This window comes from Peromyscus leucopus, chromosome 1 (assembly GCF_004664715.2).
Source record: "Peromyscus leucopus breed LL Stock chromosome 1, UCI_PerLeu_2.1, whole genome shotgun sequence".
Taxonomy (NCBI): Eukaryota; Metazoa; Chordata; class Mammalia; order Rodentia; family Cricetidae; genus Peromyscus; species Peromyscus leucopus.
Window position 1 is genome coordinate 5,985,504 of NC_051063.1, and position 15,458 is coordinate 6,000,961.

Here is a 15,458-nt window from a genome sequence, read left to right on the forward strand (position 1 = left end):
TCTTCAGGAAGCAGGGCCTGAGAAGGGAATCCCTAGGAGGACCCAGGAACCATCCATCTCTCTCTATCAAGACCATCTGCAAATCTTAATTCAGAAGGAGGGAATTCCACAAGACGCCCACATCAAAGAGCACTAACAGAAGTCCACCACTTCCTTAAAGCTGCGAACAGAAGGGCTCGGCCCACTCGTGCGTCCAGGAATTTATTTGATGTCTCTGCCTTCCCCAGCTTTCACTGACAATTTCCAGAACCAATCATCTCCAACCATAGCCCCGCCTCTCCATCGATGTATGAAAGACATAGATGTCAGCCAATAAAAAATAAGAATGAGGCTGTGACGGCCGGGCTCTGCCCCTTTTGCCTCAACGCGCTCAATAATTGGTAGAAAGGCTTGAGCAGCTGATATTAACCAACCAATCCCTAAGGGCGGAAGAGGATGAAGGGCAGAGCGATGGGCGGGGGTGACGTGGCAGTGACAGAAGCATAAACTGAAATGACTGACGGAAATGCTAGCCAATCGGAAGCCAAACCGGCCGGGCGCTCTGCATTCTCCCGTCTTCGGACTTCAGAAAAGCACCAATGGTTTTATAGACCTGCCTGATTGGCTTCCCTTTGAGCCAATCGCAAGCAGGCCTGGAGGACGCGCCGCGCCCCGAGCCTCTCACTGGGCGGAGTAGTATGACAGGCCCGAGAGAAATGCCAATGTCCGCGGGGTCTTCCGCAAGTGACATTTGGCGGCACCAATCGCCGCCCTCCTTCCCGGCGGCCGAGCCCTCCTTCCCGCGGCGGGGCTGGCGGGGCGGGGACGCTGCGCGGCGGCGGCTGAAGCGCTAGCCGTGTTGGGCGCTCCGGGCGGCGGTGGCGGCGCTCGTAGGCGGTTCCGGTCGTGTCTCTCCGGGCGGCGGCGGCTCATGGCGGCGACCGAGCTGAGAGGAGTAGTGGGGCCGGGCCCGGCCGCCATCGCAGCTCCGGGCGGCGGCGGCGCGGGTCCACCCGCGGTGGGAGGCGGCGGCGGACGCGGGGACGCGGGGCCCGGCTCCGGGGTGGCGTCCGCGACGGCAGCGGCGGCGGGCGGCCCGGGCCCCGGGGCCGGGGGAGTGGCGGCGGGCGGCCCGGGCTCTGCACCGCCAGCTGCGGGCTCGGGCGGTTCGGGCGCCGGGGGCTCGGGCTCTGCTAGAGAGGGCTGGCTCTTCAAATGGACCAATTACATCAAAGGCTACCAGCGGCGATGGTTCGTGCTGAGCAACGGGCTCCTGAGCTACTACAGGTAACTGCTTCCGGGGCGCCGCGCTCACCTGGTTTCCCCCAGTGCAGCCCACGGACCCGCGCTGTCACTCTCTGCCGGCCGGCTTCGCAGCCAAGGTCGCTCTAGGTCCCTGTCTGTCACCTGTACAGGTTGACAGCTTGCAAAAGTCAGAACCGCCCCTGTCCCCGCCATCACCCGTCTCTGGTGCCTCATCTGCCTCCATCCCTGGGTCTTTCCTGTCAGCAATTGTTTGGAGAGCATCTGCTCTGCCATTGTATTTCCGCTACCACGTGGGTGCAATCGCTAATTCTGCAAGTAAGGCACTGTTGCGAGGCTGGAGGGGCACAGACCCAGCCCGGGCACTGCCTCTCAGGAACTTACAGTGGAAATTCTAACTCCTAACTTTTTGTGCTCCAGTCTCTAAAATTAAAGGTTCCTGATATACTCTTGATAGTACCTGCCCTTGCTTGCTCACTCCACACGTTCAGACATCAGAACACCACAGACAGGGAGACTTGGGGATTCTGTCCTCCATATGTCTGACCTCTCCAAGTGTGCGCTTACTTTCTAGGTCTGGACAGCCCAGAATGGAGATGTGTACTCTACATAGCTTTTACTTTTTCTTGCCCCACCTCCTCCCACAGGAATGATTGTCTTATCCAGCAGTTCTGTGCTCTTTTTAGTTTTACTTAAGATTAAGTTTTATTAAAGGAAGAATGCATGTTTTTGAAATGATTATTAAAGTTTCCCAGTGCTTATTTTGGTATGGCTAATGTATACTTACTATGACTCATAACGTGGTCATAACATGTCACACTTTGGGGCTTATATTACTAGACAGAGGTGTTGAGAGGTGATTTGGGGATAGGTCATAAGCATTCCCAATGGCTGGGCATTGTGGCTGGATGCCTTACGTGCATAGATCTCCTCGCTCCCTGGGAGTTAGGACATGTTCCCATGTTCCTGACAAGGAAGCATACTTAGCATGGGCAGCTGTCCCAAGGTCTTGGAGAAATCCAGATTTGAAATACTGTTCATACCAATATAACCTAAAACCTAGGTTAGTGTCACATGAACCAATTAGATACAGAGATAATTACCTAAAACACAGTTTATGGATCACGGTTATAATGTGTTTCATGCAAAGTACAGAAGTATACTTTAAGAGGAATTTGCTTAGTGTGGTTCCATTTCTAATTGAAGTCTCTTTAAAGGCCGCCCGGTTTGGGAAGCCACGACACTGGTGAGGAGAGGGCTCAGCCTGTATTTCTTTGCAGTTTCACCAGTAGTCACTCTGCTACCCAGGAGCTCAGAGTGAACACATAACTTTCTCATTGACAGCATTGGCTTGTCTCTTAGAGGATTTTCAGGAAAGTTTGAAGATAATAATTGGAGGTTGTTGTGAGAACATGCTTGTCCCTTCTCAACCATAGAAGATGCCTTAAGATAGCTCATCCTCCATGCTTAAGCAACATTAGTTGTGAGTAGGTGCATTTGCATTGTGTATTCTGAATTAGTTTTAATACAGCCCCTTTCTTCTGTCCATCTAGCACTCAGTTTAGGATTGTAACATACATCTAAAGTTTTAGTTGGTCCAGAGTTTTTTTTCCCCATCTATTCAAGCTCATATCTTGTTTTAATTGACTATTATTCTAATGTTAAGTTGGTTTATATCCTGACTTGGTTTATAAATCACTAATAACAGTGATTCCTCATTTTCAAAAATTGTTTATTAAGGGCTGGGCATGATGATAACCAACCTTTAATTCCAGCAAAAGGCAGAGGCAGGTGGATCTCTGTGAGTTTGATGCATGCTGGTCTCCATGGCAAGTTTCAGGACAGCCAGAACCACATAGTGAGACCCTGTTTCAAAAAGAAAAAAAAAAAGTGCATTATCCAAAGACTTTAATATCGTATGCTCTTGGGTTGTAGAGATGGCTCAGTAGTTAAGAGCACTTACTGCCCATACATAAATGCAGTCAAAAGACATAAAATAAGCCGGGTGGTGATGGTGAATGCCTTTAATCCCAGCATTCAGGAGGCAGAGACAGGCAGATCTTTGTGAGTTCCAGCCAGCCTAGTCTTACAGGACAGCCAAAGCTACGCAGAGAATCCCTGTTTCTAAAAACCCCAAACAAACAAACAAAAAACCCACATAAAGTGAATCTAAGAAAAATTAAGACTATTCTATGGTCTTTGTAATCCAACCAAGTTCTTGCATGATCTGCTTTGCAGGCTACTTGATTGTTCAGTATCAATCTTGATCAGTGTTGATCTTGGACATTGGTAATTTACCTGTTGCTCTCTTCCTCGTATTTGTTGCTACTTTTACCTTCTTTCTCACAGCAGCTAACTCCATGAAAACTCCTTTTAAAACATACTAAAATATGCCATTAGCCTTTCCTTTCCAACTAGCATGGTCCCATTCACACAAACCAGCCAATACACAGGATTCAGTTTATCAGTCTATACATTACCCCACACTCCCAGAATTTCAGTGAAGTACCTCCTGCCTACAGCATTGGCAGTTTATTCTTCCTAGTAGGGTGCCTGTGATCCCCATCTCTTTCCTAGAATTGCTTAACTATGTTATTCCTTTTCTGATTATCACATGTCCAAAACCTACTTTCTTACGTATGCCATTTCTGAAATACCTTTTTCCTCCATAGACTCCATCCTCTGATGCAGAGAAGAACAGACATGAGCAAGCTTTCCTTTTTTTCTTTCTTTTGCTTCTTTACATAGATGCCCCATCACTTGCTCTCTTGTACAGAATCCCAGCTCTCCCCAAAACACCCCAGGCTATAGTATTAGTTTTCCTTTTAGCTTCTGGAGATTAAATTACTATTTCACCTGACCTTTTCAGGCAAGAACTTTCTAGCCAGAAAATAACCATGTAATATTGTAATGACTGAAGAACTTTTCCTACACTCGGAATCTTTTCCTGCCTCTGTTCTAACCATTTATAACCATAGGTATGTTTGCCCGAGCCTAAGAGCTGTGGTCAAGCCTGCCTCCTTCTCAGTGTTCCTTAGTGTCTGTTAAACAGCTATAGAGTTTATATTATCTGAGAAACTTCTTTTTGGTGTATGAAGACAGTGGAGGCAGAAGAGATCTTGGGAGGCTGTTAGTGAAAAGTACCAGTAAGGAGGAATGTGATAGAAGGCCCAAGTAGTAAGGGTAAGCTAGCTTTCAGCTGTGGGTCTGTAATTCAGCCTGCATTATTCATAATGTAACTGAAGCTTGGGACTGGGAGGTAAGAATAGAAAAAGCAGGGATTCACATTACAGTGGCAGGTGCAGGACATGGAAAATGGCCAGTCCTTTGAGACCCCCACCCCCACCCCATGATCCCTTATTGCTCATTAGCACATTCGAGAAAGAAAAGTTCCACATGATGAAATGAACAACGGTGGATCTGTCTTCTTCCTAAGGGTAGTCAACAGACTTTCTCAAACATAGTAAATGTTGGTGTCTGGGGAAGGGTGTGTGCCCTTCTGGCATGTAGGAATTCTGGATGTACCAGGTGTGTTTGGCTGCTTGGCTCTACTGCTTTGTACTGTGGTAAAGGACTTTGACCTCTTTATGTTCCGAGTTGGACAGGGAAAACTGCGGTTTCAATGTGAAGGTCTCTGGGCATAGCAGTGGAGAAGAAATGAGCACACTTTTCTCTGTGTGATCAGTGGTGCTGGGAGTTTAATCTTTAATGTGAATCCTGATATTTTATGTCAAGTGCTTTGTGGCTTGTTGTCACCAAGTAATGTTGTAAAGTTCAAAAGTTAGTCTATTAATAGAACTGTCAGTAGAGATTGGGGAAATTTTTACACCCAGTCCTCTTGAGTGCAGACCTGCTGAGTCTTTCCTGGCTATTAATAGGATGGCTTAGGAGTTCCCACCAATAAAAGTCTGGAACTTAGGAAACTACATTTTCCAGAAAGATTAAAATGCCTGGTGATTCTTTTGTGGTTATTCTTTGTTGTCTCAGACAGGTAGCTATTCTTATTTCTTATCGTTTGAGCCATGACCAATAATATTTAATAGTCTAATCACTTAAGGTTTGCCTTTTATATACTTCTGCAATATAGTCCTAAGTGTGGCATGACAGTTCTCATTTGGGCTGATTTACAGTGAGGGGGTGGGCAGTGTATAAAAATGGAGCTATTCTTAGAGAATGAGAGTGTCAAAAATTTTTGTTGCACAAGGTTATAAAGTGTTTTATAACTTGCTAAGTAAAAAGCAGTTTCTGACTGCAGATGGGCACGAGAGAACTTTGTTAGGTGAGGGAAATGTTCTTCACTTGGATTGGAGTAGTGGTTGCACAATTGTATCCACTTGTCAAAACTCATTCAGTTATACTTAATTAACTGATGAGTTAATATTTCATGCATTTCTAGCTCAGTAAAGACTGTATTTTTAAAGCTAATGGTAAGAGGAACAGTGGGGCAATAAAATCTGATTCATACATTGCTTATTAGCTTTGAAAGCAATTTCCCACTGCTTTAATTTCCAAGGGTTGAGAGAACTGTAAGAAGATTGTTAATTCCTAATACTACTTAATTTTCAAAGTGCTCAGAGTTATGAAAAGAAATTAAAAGCAGAGCAGGACAAATGTCTATTGCCTTTCTGTTTAGCCTTTTTTGTCTTGCTATGGCAGGTCCAAGGCAGAAATGAGACACACCTGCCGTGGTACCATCAACCTCGCCACAGCCAACATCACTGTGGAGGACTCTTGCAACTTTATCATTTCCAATGGTGGTGCTCAGACCTACCACTTGAAGGCCAGCTCGGAAGTAGAGAGGCAGCGCTGGGTGACAGCCCTGGAACTGGCCAAGGCCAAGGCTGTGAAGATGCTGGCAGAGTCAGGTATGAAGCAAAGGAACACTGGGCCTAAGGAACCCAAGTTTTCACCCTTGACTTCAGTGTATTTGATTATGTCCCATGCCCGAGATATCCCAAGCTTCTCATTGGAAACTGAGTTCAGTCCTACATATACACGTGATGTTTTGTAATGTCTGGAGACATTTTTAGTTAAAATAATGGAAGCTGGGGTGTGACTGGCACATAGAGACTAAAAGCCAAAGAAACTGCTCAATTTCCTATGAGGTACAGAACAGCCCCCCAACCCTCCAACAAAGAATTAACTAGCCGAAGTTGAAAAACCTTGGTACTAGAGATATGACATAGCACTTATGCTTAATTTTTAATTAATTAATTAATTTATATTTTAATTCAAGGTCTTACCCCATCCTCCAGCCTCCTGAGTGCTAGGACTAAGGACATGCTCCACTATAACTGGCCTGTGCTTTTGTTTGTAGTGTTAGTTGAGACATAATTGCTTTATTACTAGCTCAGTAGTAGGAATCTTACAACTCATTGTTTGGACCTATGTATATTTTTCTTCTCTGGATGTCTGTCTCCCCCACCCCCCACCCCCGCCCTCCCCAGCAGTGTCGTGGCCCCAAATTCACTCCATCTGTAGTTTAAGATGACCTTGAACTCCTGATCCCTCTGTCTCCACGTCTTAAGTGCTGGCATTTTAGGCCAGCTTCTGATAGCTTCTCATTTGTTAAAGTTGTAACAGAGTTGATAGATGACCTGAAAAACAATCTTATCGGGCCTGGAGAGATGGCTCAGTGGTTAGGAGTTCTCAGTGCCTGTATCAGGAAGCTCACAAGCATTTGTGACTCCAGCTCCGGGAGCATCGCTGCCTCTGACTGCTAAGGGCGCGCGCGCACGCACACACACACACACACACACACACACACACACACAAACACAGTTTAAAGTAGTAAAAATCTTCTTTTTTTTTTTAATTAGCTTTTTTTTTTTTCTAAAGAAAATGATAGCATTTGCCCTCAAGATACTGATAGTCATACTAAGCTTGCTTAGTGGCAGAGAACCGAGATGGCCAGCTCTGGCTTTTGTTTGCCAGTTGCCTAACTTGTTTTCTATCATTTCCCATACTGTGCCTACTATCTGTTAAGCCATGAGAGGAAACTTCAGTGCTTTATCAGTTTTGTGGTGACAGGTTACATTGTGACCTTGGCCCCTACCTCGGTCTAGCAGAAAGGACAGGTCTTTTCTTGTTCCTTTTGTTGAACTGAAGGCTGCTGTCAGCTCCACAAAGGAACGATCCTGCTGGAAAGGCAGTTTGCAGTGACAAACGGTTAAGTATGAAGCTGGTGTGGAGAGGGGCCGTACCGAGTCCCTCTTGGCTTATGATTTGAGAGCTATCTTGTTTTGCTTTTGCAGTGGCTTTAGGGTCAAATAAGTTCATCATGAAGTTCAGCTTTCCCTTGGAGAAGAAAAATGAACAGAGCTTTTAGTGATGTAGACTTTGTCTCAAGAAGCTGCTCTGTGCTTCTCAACCCATTTTGCAGACGGCCTGCATGCTTCCCTAAAGATAATGGTGGGTTTGCAGTAATGATTAGTTTGGGTTACACTGGACTCTTCAAGCTAATGTTTAAAAGCTTGTTGCTGGGGATGTAGTTCACTTGGTAAGAGTGCTTAGCTACTATGTATGAAGCCTTTAATTTCCCAGAACAGCATAAACTAGGTGTAGTGGTCACTCTTTCAGGAGTTGGAGCCAGAGGATCAGGAGTTCAAGGTCAGATTGGCTACATAAGGGAGTTCAAAGCTAACCTGAGCTGTGTGAGATGCTGCCTTAAAAAAGAGTTGAAAGGTTTAGTTATATGTTCCTAATTCTAGGAGCCATCTGGTTTCCCATAGTATCCTTTCTGTCAGTGGATCTTAAACTTCAGCATACATTAGGACTGCTTTGGTCACAATTAGAAACACAGATTCTGGGCCAGTGAGGTGGCTTAGCCGGTGAGGGCACCTGCTAACCAGCCTGAGTAGAGAGAGAGAACTGACCCCTGTGGGTTGTGACCTCCACATATGTACTATGACACATGTATCCTACCCTTGCCCCCGTAAATGTAATTATAAATACATGTAATTTTAAAAGAGAAATGCAGGTTTCCAGGCCTTGCCTCTCATCATCTGAATCTGAGTGTCTAGGAGTGTGACCTGAGACTATGCACCTTTATGAAGTGCCTCAGGTCTGTATGGTGTAGGCCATGGGCCACACTGCAGAGGAATCCTCTGGAATGGCCAGCCCTCAGTTGCTCAGAATGCACATAGTGAAGCATGATGGTCTACTTGGAGCCGAGTAGGTGGGGCTCTAACTCTCAGTCCTGATCCTGGAGGCAGACGTTAACCTTGGCATCCCTACAGATGAATCGGGAGATGAAGAGTCTGTCTCACAAACGGACAAGACTGAGCTTCAGAACACCCTCCGAACACTCTCCAGCAAAGTGGAGGATCTGAGCACGTGCAATGACTTGATAGCTAAGCATGGCACTGCCCTGCAGCGCTCCCTTAGTGAGCTGGAGTCCCTGAAGCTGCCTGCTGAGAGCAACGAGAAAATCAAACAAGTCAACGAACGAGCCACGCTCTTTAGGATAACATCCAATGCCATGATCAATGTGAGTAAAGATGGTGTACCTCTGGCTTTTTGACACTTCCCTTCTGGAATGTTATGCTTTCCTAGCCTCTTGGAACTAGCTGGTAAAGCACTGACTATACTAGGTCTTGCTTCGATGATCAGGTGCTTTAGGTTGCATTGTCTGTTGCACGAAACAGGACTGGCTGTCCAGGTGGAAGGTGCGCTGCTCAAGTGGTCAAAAGGACATCATATCAGCCCGGGAGGTAGTAAGGAGCCCGGTGGTGCAGCCTTCTTTCACTGAGTGGCAGGGTATCTGAGGTGCTATTATGTTAGTCCAGTGCCTGAACATCTTTTGTTTTTGGTTTTGCCTCTTTACTCTTTTTCTCAAACCTAATCTGTCAGAGCTGAAAGAGTCTCTTGAATCCTTTGCACTGTTGTGTTCTTTCGCTTCCTTCTTCCTTGGAGTCAGACCCTTCCTTCATGGTCAGGCATCCTGCATGTGGAATGGTGAGCAGGGCCCAGCTCGAGCACTGCTGAGAACTTGTAATACTAGTTAGTTCAGTGTTGGCCTTTGATTCCAGAATGCTTGCTCCACTTGGGCATTAGAAGACTGTGAGTAAATACAAAGCATCGCTGGCCTTACTGGTGTGTTGCTAGGAGTGAAAGGAATACCCAGTTTTACAATGCTGGTTTTCCTCTGCTGCTAACTGATTCTCACCTGACAGGTTGTTTTAGCTCCTGTGTACATAAAAACACAGAAGGACTTTTTGTAAGTGAGACAAGTATTCTGTGAGAAATGGTTTTGCAGAGCTTCTCTCCCCATCTAATTAAATGGGTAAAGTTACCTCACAAGTGCCAGATTTCCTTTGTTTAGGGAATGATCATGAGAAGAGCTAGTTTAGTTCTTGTGGTGCCTGAATATCAAAGGCCTTTTCCTGTGATGAAGGGGAAATTTCATTTTCTCATTTTGTTTCTTGTTACTTGAGAGCAGTTGTGTTAACCTTTATTTTGATTGTTGAACACCTTCAGGGCTCTGATTCACCCCAGCCAGAAAGAAGATAAACTATTTTTTCCTATTAGGAATTTCAGGAAGGTTAGCCACCTCCTAGGAGCACTCTGCAGGTCAGTGCTAATGCAGGTGTCCAGTGACCAGGAAGCCGGGTAATCACACAAATTGACATCCATGCTAAATCTGTAGACTTTTTTTGTTTTATGTATATGGGTGTTTGCCCTGTATGTATGTCTACATCCCTTGTGTGCCTATGGAGGACAGAAGAGGGCATCGGATCTCTGGTATGGAGTTACTGGTGGCCATAAGCTGCCGTATGGGTGCTGAGAAATGAACCTAGGTCCTTTACAAGAGTAGCGAGTGTTCTTAACCTCCAAGCTGTTTTCCCAGATAAGTTTATTAGGGTGCACAATATTTTGGGGAACACAATACTACCACATTTCCTCTCTTTTTCTCTAAAATTTAAAAAAAAGTTTATAACTAATACAAGAAAAACTATCTAATAAGTATATACAATATATACAGTCAAAAATTACATTAACATGTCTAGTCCATTAATATTTGACAGATTCAGACAAAAAACTTCATTATATATATTAACAATGTCCAGTCCAGTAACATCTGATAAACTCAGACAAAAAATTTCACTACTTATCCTATTTAAAACAAGTAGTTCCTTTTTAAAAGTAGATTCAAAAATTGGCCTTTTTTATCTTACCATATTCATATTTTCATAAAAGTTTCAATAATCTACCTTTTGTCATTTATATATCTTCTCCTTTTTCTTTTCAGTGTAGATTTAGTGATCTACCCATTTATCCTATTATTTCTTTATCTTTTTTCTCAGAGTAGATTTGATCTACTTCATGTCTATATTCTTTTTTCTTTTTCTTTCTCTTTTTTAAAAACAAAACCTCTGAATCTAATCTCCTTGTTCAGCTTTTTTCCTGACCATTAACAATCAACAACTTGTAACCAACCATTGTAAACAATGACAATATCCATAACTCATTAAATGACCAAAAACTACCCACCCCACTTCTGGGGAATGTGGGCATCTTTTTCTTAAAATTACTTCCCACTTTCTAGGGGTGGAGACATCTTTAAGGAATCCTGAAAAGAAAATTTTTGGGTTAATTGTCAAGGCCCGTGTGTATACTCTTTAGTAAAAACTACTCCAAACATCACAGTCACCTAAGAGTGATGGCTAATTGTTGTCAATGTCAGATGAGCACTCAACTATTTGACAGTCTTCTTTTTTATTCTAATATGAATTTTTTTTTTTCCTAAATAAGACACCCCTGCTTTATAAAACCAAAGCCTTGCCTTAGCCTTTTCTCTCTTGCAAATTATTCATCTTTGTTCTTTGGGGAATTATTTATCCTCAAGTTCTAGATTATGTCAGGGAATGATCTCCTAGAAGTTAGAACCCAAGTTTCAGGAGGAGGGGAATGTAGCTTTGTGGTAGAATATTTGCCTAGCATGCTCCAGGCCTTGGATTCGATCCTCTGCACAACACACACTGAGTCATCCAACAGCTGGGTAGAAGTAAGCTGTTCTCTCCCCTTTTGCTTTCTTGTTCACTGCCTGTGTCCCTGTTATTTAGTTGTTGCCTGACATGCACTTTTTATCCTGTGTTGTTATCTGCTTATCTTTCAGGTGATAATCACAGTATGCATATTAACAATAAGCCAGGTATGGTGACACATGCCTGTTAATCTCAGCACTCTGGAGGCTTAGGCAGGAGGAACAAGAGTTCAAAGCCTGTCTGAGCAGCTATGTGCCATGACAGAATAGACATAGGCAGCACATTGGAGGTGTTCAGCATGTACTAGGAAGGCTAAAGAAGCTAATATGGCATCTAAATGTTGAGAGAGAATGAAAATCTTCCTATAAAGAAGGCAATATGGACTTGGACTCCAGCACTGTCTGCATAACCCAGGGAAACCTACCCATTCTATGACCTCTATTTCATATCTGTAAATGCTTTGATACTAGTAGATCTTTCATGGTTTTGTTGAAAGACTTTAGGAAATAGATTTGAAATGCTCGGCAAAGTGCTTGGCGGTACAACTATCTCTTGATAACTTTTTATTTTATTTTAATTTTTGAGACAGGATCTCTGCATAGCTCTAACTGTCCTGGAACTTATGATATAAACCAGGCTGGCCTCAAAATCACAGAAATCTGTTTGCCTCTGCCTCCCTAGTGCTGAGATTAAAGGCAAGCACTGCCATGCCCAATGGTTCTTGCTAAATTTGTTATCAGTATTATTAAAAGAGAATAAAGGAGAAGAATTGGTTGGGGTGGTGATGTGATATATGTGGACCTGTTCTCAGAGTCTGGGAACTGCTGGTGGCTGTTAGGGAAGTAGCTAGAGGTGAGACTTGAATGGAGGTCAGGGGCAGTGCAGATGCAGATGAGTGGGCTAGCTGGCAGCTGACTAGAAGAGGCGGAGGCCAGTTTTGAGGCAAGCAAGCTGGCTTAGGGCCTTACTAAATGTTTACTGTGAGCCCAGTGTGGTTCTAAGCGCTGTATGTGAAGTGACAACTCAGAGGTGGTCTCTGCTGTTATTTGTTACAAACAATGAATGTGAGGCGCAGAGGAGTTCAGTAACTAACTAGATGGCAGGAAAGCTGTGATTTAGGCCAACCAGCCCAACTCCAGATGTGTGCTCCACTGCTTCTGCCGTGGAGGGATGGAAAGAGATTACAGACTCCAGAATATTAAAGGAGAGTCACTAAGACTTGCTATTTGGATGTGAAGAAGGAAGCAAAACTGAAAGCGAGACGCCCCATAGGCTTGGACAGCTTGAAGGCTTTTGGAACCGCTTTGTGATGGAGAAATTCAAAGGAAGAAACAAGAGGCAGCAAGAGAATGTGGTGAATCAAGCGTGAGACCCACTGATTTTGAAGTTACTTTGAGCCATTGAAGAGGCACTTGGATATTCTGGTCTGAAACTCAGAGAGTCCAATTTGGAATCACTGATGTAGTAGCCATTGGTGGACCTGTAGGCAATTGTTGAAACCATGGAAGCAGACATTCTAATAGAACCCTTTAGTTTCTCTGTAACAGAGAATACACTTTCAAGCTTACATTGGTTCCTTCCTTCCTTTATTTATTAAGCAAACTTTATGAGGCTCCTGCTTTGTGTTAGGAGCTGGAGACCTGTATATGAGTGAGCTGTAAAATGTGTTTTAAAGTTGCTTGTGATCCTTCTGGAGAGAGAGAAACTCAGTCATGATACTGCTGTGCGTGTGTTAGGTAGAAGTATGCTGAAACTGGTAAGGAGATAGAAGAAGCAACTGGTTGCTTTGGAGTGTGGGTGTCATAGAAGTACCATTTCTCTTACAGGTCCCCTCCTTTCTTAGAGAAATGGGAGAGGGAAGAGCAGTGTAGGCAGAGTGAGTAGCATATACCTAAGTAGTCAGGGCTGGAAGAAAGTTGTGTGTTCAAAAAATGGTGCGTTCAGTGTGGTTGTGTTGTACAGTACAGAGGTAACAGCAGCAGAGAGGAGGATTCAGGTGGATGGTGGCCATACTTAGAAGGGCCATTTGTGTTGTAACCATAATTAGGATTTGATTCTAGCTATGAGTAAAGGGACTAAGATAATCAGATTGGGGGGCAGAGGGTTGTTGTTTGTTTTTCTCTACATCCCATCCTTGATTCACCAAGTAGTGTTCTAATTTTTAAGATCAGTTGGTTCCTAAATGACTAAAGTAAAAGCAAAGCCAAGTTACCCCATCTCTAGTCTGAGTGAGTGCGGATTCTGTTCACAGTGTCTCAGTCCTCAGCTTTGGGTTATGTGAGTTTGGTTGGTTTATTGAAAGCAGTTGTCATGTACTTGATCTTTCAGCCAGTAGATCTCGGTGCAGTTCACATGCCTGCCCTTTGTGCTGCTGCCACAAATGCCTTGTCTGGGTTTGTTGCTCACTTGGTATTTGCTTGGTTCTCGTGACCAGGAAAATAGGAGAACTATGACAACGGTGTTCACTCTTTCTCAAGTCTGACCTTGATTGCAGCACAGAGCTGGCTGTCCCTGATACTATGAAATAGCAGGAAGTACTTAATTGTCATATGTGTTCTCATGTTCCCAGAATAAGGTTACTTTGTGGGGAGTCTGACTAGTTGAGGTGACATAACCAACACTTTCTCTGGACAGGCCTGCAGAGATTTCCTCATGTTAGCCCAGACTCATAGTAAAAAGTGGCAGAAGTCACTACAGTATGAAAGAGACCAGCGTATCCGACTGGAAGAGACTCTTGAGCAGCTGGCGAAGCAGCACAATCACCTGGAGAGAGCCTTCCGGGGAGCCACGGTGCTGCCGGCTAACACTCCGGGCAGTGCTGGTTCTGGTAAAGGTGAGAAACTTAGCTCTTACATAGCTGTTCAGTATGATCCAGGTGGTTTCCGCAGTTGACAGAAGAAATTCTCTACAATTGGTGGCTCGTGTAAGATGCTTTTGGAGCTGTTGATTTCTTTTGGCTTTTCCACTGCTTTCTACCATTGTTATCATGTTTGTGATCAGTATTTAAAAGAACCCACTGTGCTAGGCATTGGTAAATGTAAGCACAGAAAACAAATGAGGCTTTTCTCCTTGTAGATCAGTGCTGTTCTGGCAAAGGGGACATGAGTGATGAAGATGACGAGAATGAATTTTTTGATGCACCAGAGATTATCACCATGCCTGAAAATTTGGGCCACAAGTAGGTTGTCTTTGACTGTTGAAGAAAATGAACATGTGTATTTATATCATGAGAATCCTTCCCATGAGAATCTGAGCTGGTGACAGTTGCTAAGATGTGGGCCCTTTGTGATAAGTAGATGGAAAACTGTTAGCACTTACACATTGAATTCTCCAGAGACCCCAAAAGCATACCCATTCTAAGTGTGTGCAGTATATTTGGATTGTGTTTCATAAAGAACTGATGAGGCCCAAACTTTAATTCTGGTCCTTGTTCTAATTCTCTTCTGTTTTTCATCCATGAAGACGTACTGGTAGCAATATCAGTGGAGCCAGCAGTGACATCAGCCTTGATGAACAGGTAACTCTTATTTGGAAGTTGTCAGAGTCGAGGGACTTTAGTTTTGATTCCCAAGGATTTGTCTGTGAAGTGCTAAGAGAAATAGAAACTCCTGTTGTTGTTTGTTGAGCATGGGGGAAGGGAAGGGTATAGATAGCAGATTTTTTGTTCTTTGTGGCTGATTGAATGGCTTTGTTTTTGCTTCTAGTACAAGCATCAGCTGGAGGAGACCAAGAAGGAAAAGAGAACCAGAATACCATATAAGCCAAACTACAGCCTCAACTTGTGGAGCATCATGAAGAACTGCATTGGAAAAGAGCTCTCTAAGATCCCAATGCCGGTAGGTCCTCGAGTACCCAGACTGGTGTCCTCTCCACTGCAGGGACACTGTCCACACTGGAGCAGCTTTAAGCATGGTCTTTATTTCCTTGCTAGTCATAAACCATCCCTTTAAGTCAGATTGTGTAGTTCTGGCTATGGATCTGGTATGTTTCCAGATCATCTAGAGTCAGTTGCTTATGTTTGGTAGAATTTATGAGCAATTCCTGTGGCAGGCAGGCAAGGTGTGAGGCATGCACAGATAACACAGCACTGATACTATCTTCAAAAAGCACATAGTGGGACTGAGGGGATGGCTTAGTCAGTAAAGGTACCACCATGTAAGCACAAGAACATAAGCCTGGTGACATCTGTGCCTGCCTTCCTATGTACATGCACTTATTCACTCACTACAT

General features: G+C 44.1%; 1 protein-coding gene across 1 annotated transcript in view; it reads left to right on the forward strand.

The window, feature by feature from the left end:
- The first annotated feature begins 807 nt into the window (after positions 1-807).
- LOC114703395 (oxysterol binding protein) overlaps positions 808-15,458 on the forward strand; it is a 33,565-nt gene continuing 18,914 nt past the window's right edge. The window contains exons 1-7 of the mRNA XM_028884213.2: positions 808-1,266; positions 5,899-6,107; positions 8,481-8,731; positions 13,863-14,061; positions 14,304-14,406; positions 14,691-14,745; positions 14,933-15,064. Of these exons, the coding sequence (XP_028740046.1) occupies positions 911-1,266; positions 5,899-6,107; positions 8,481-8,731; positions 13,863-14,061; positions 14,304-14,406; positions 14,691-14,745; positions 14,933-15,064 (1,305 nt within the window). The 5' untranslated portion in view covers positions 808-910. The remainder of the gene's footprint in view (positions 1,267-5,898; positions 6,108-8,480; positions 8,732-13,862; positions 14,062-14,303; positions 14,407-14,690; positions 14,746-14,932; positions 15,065-15,458) is intronic.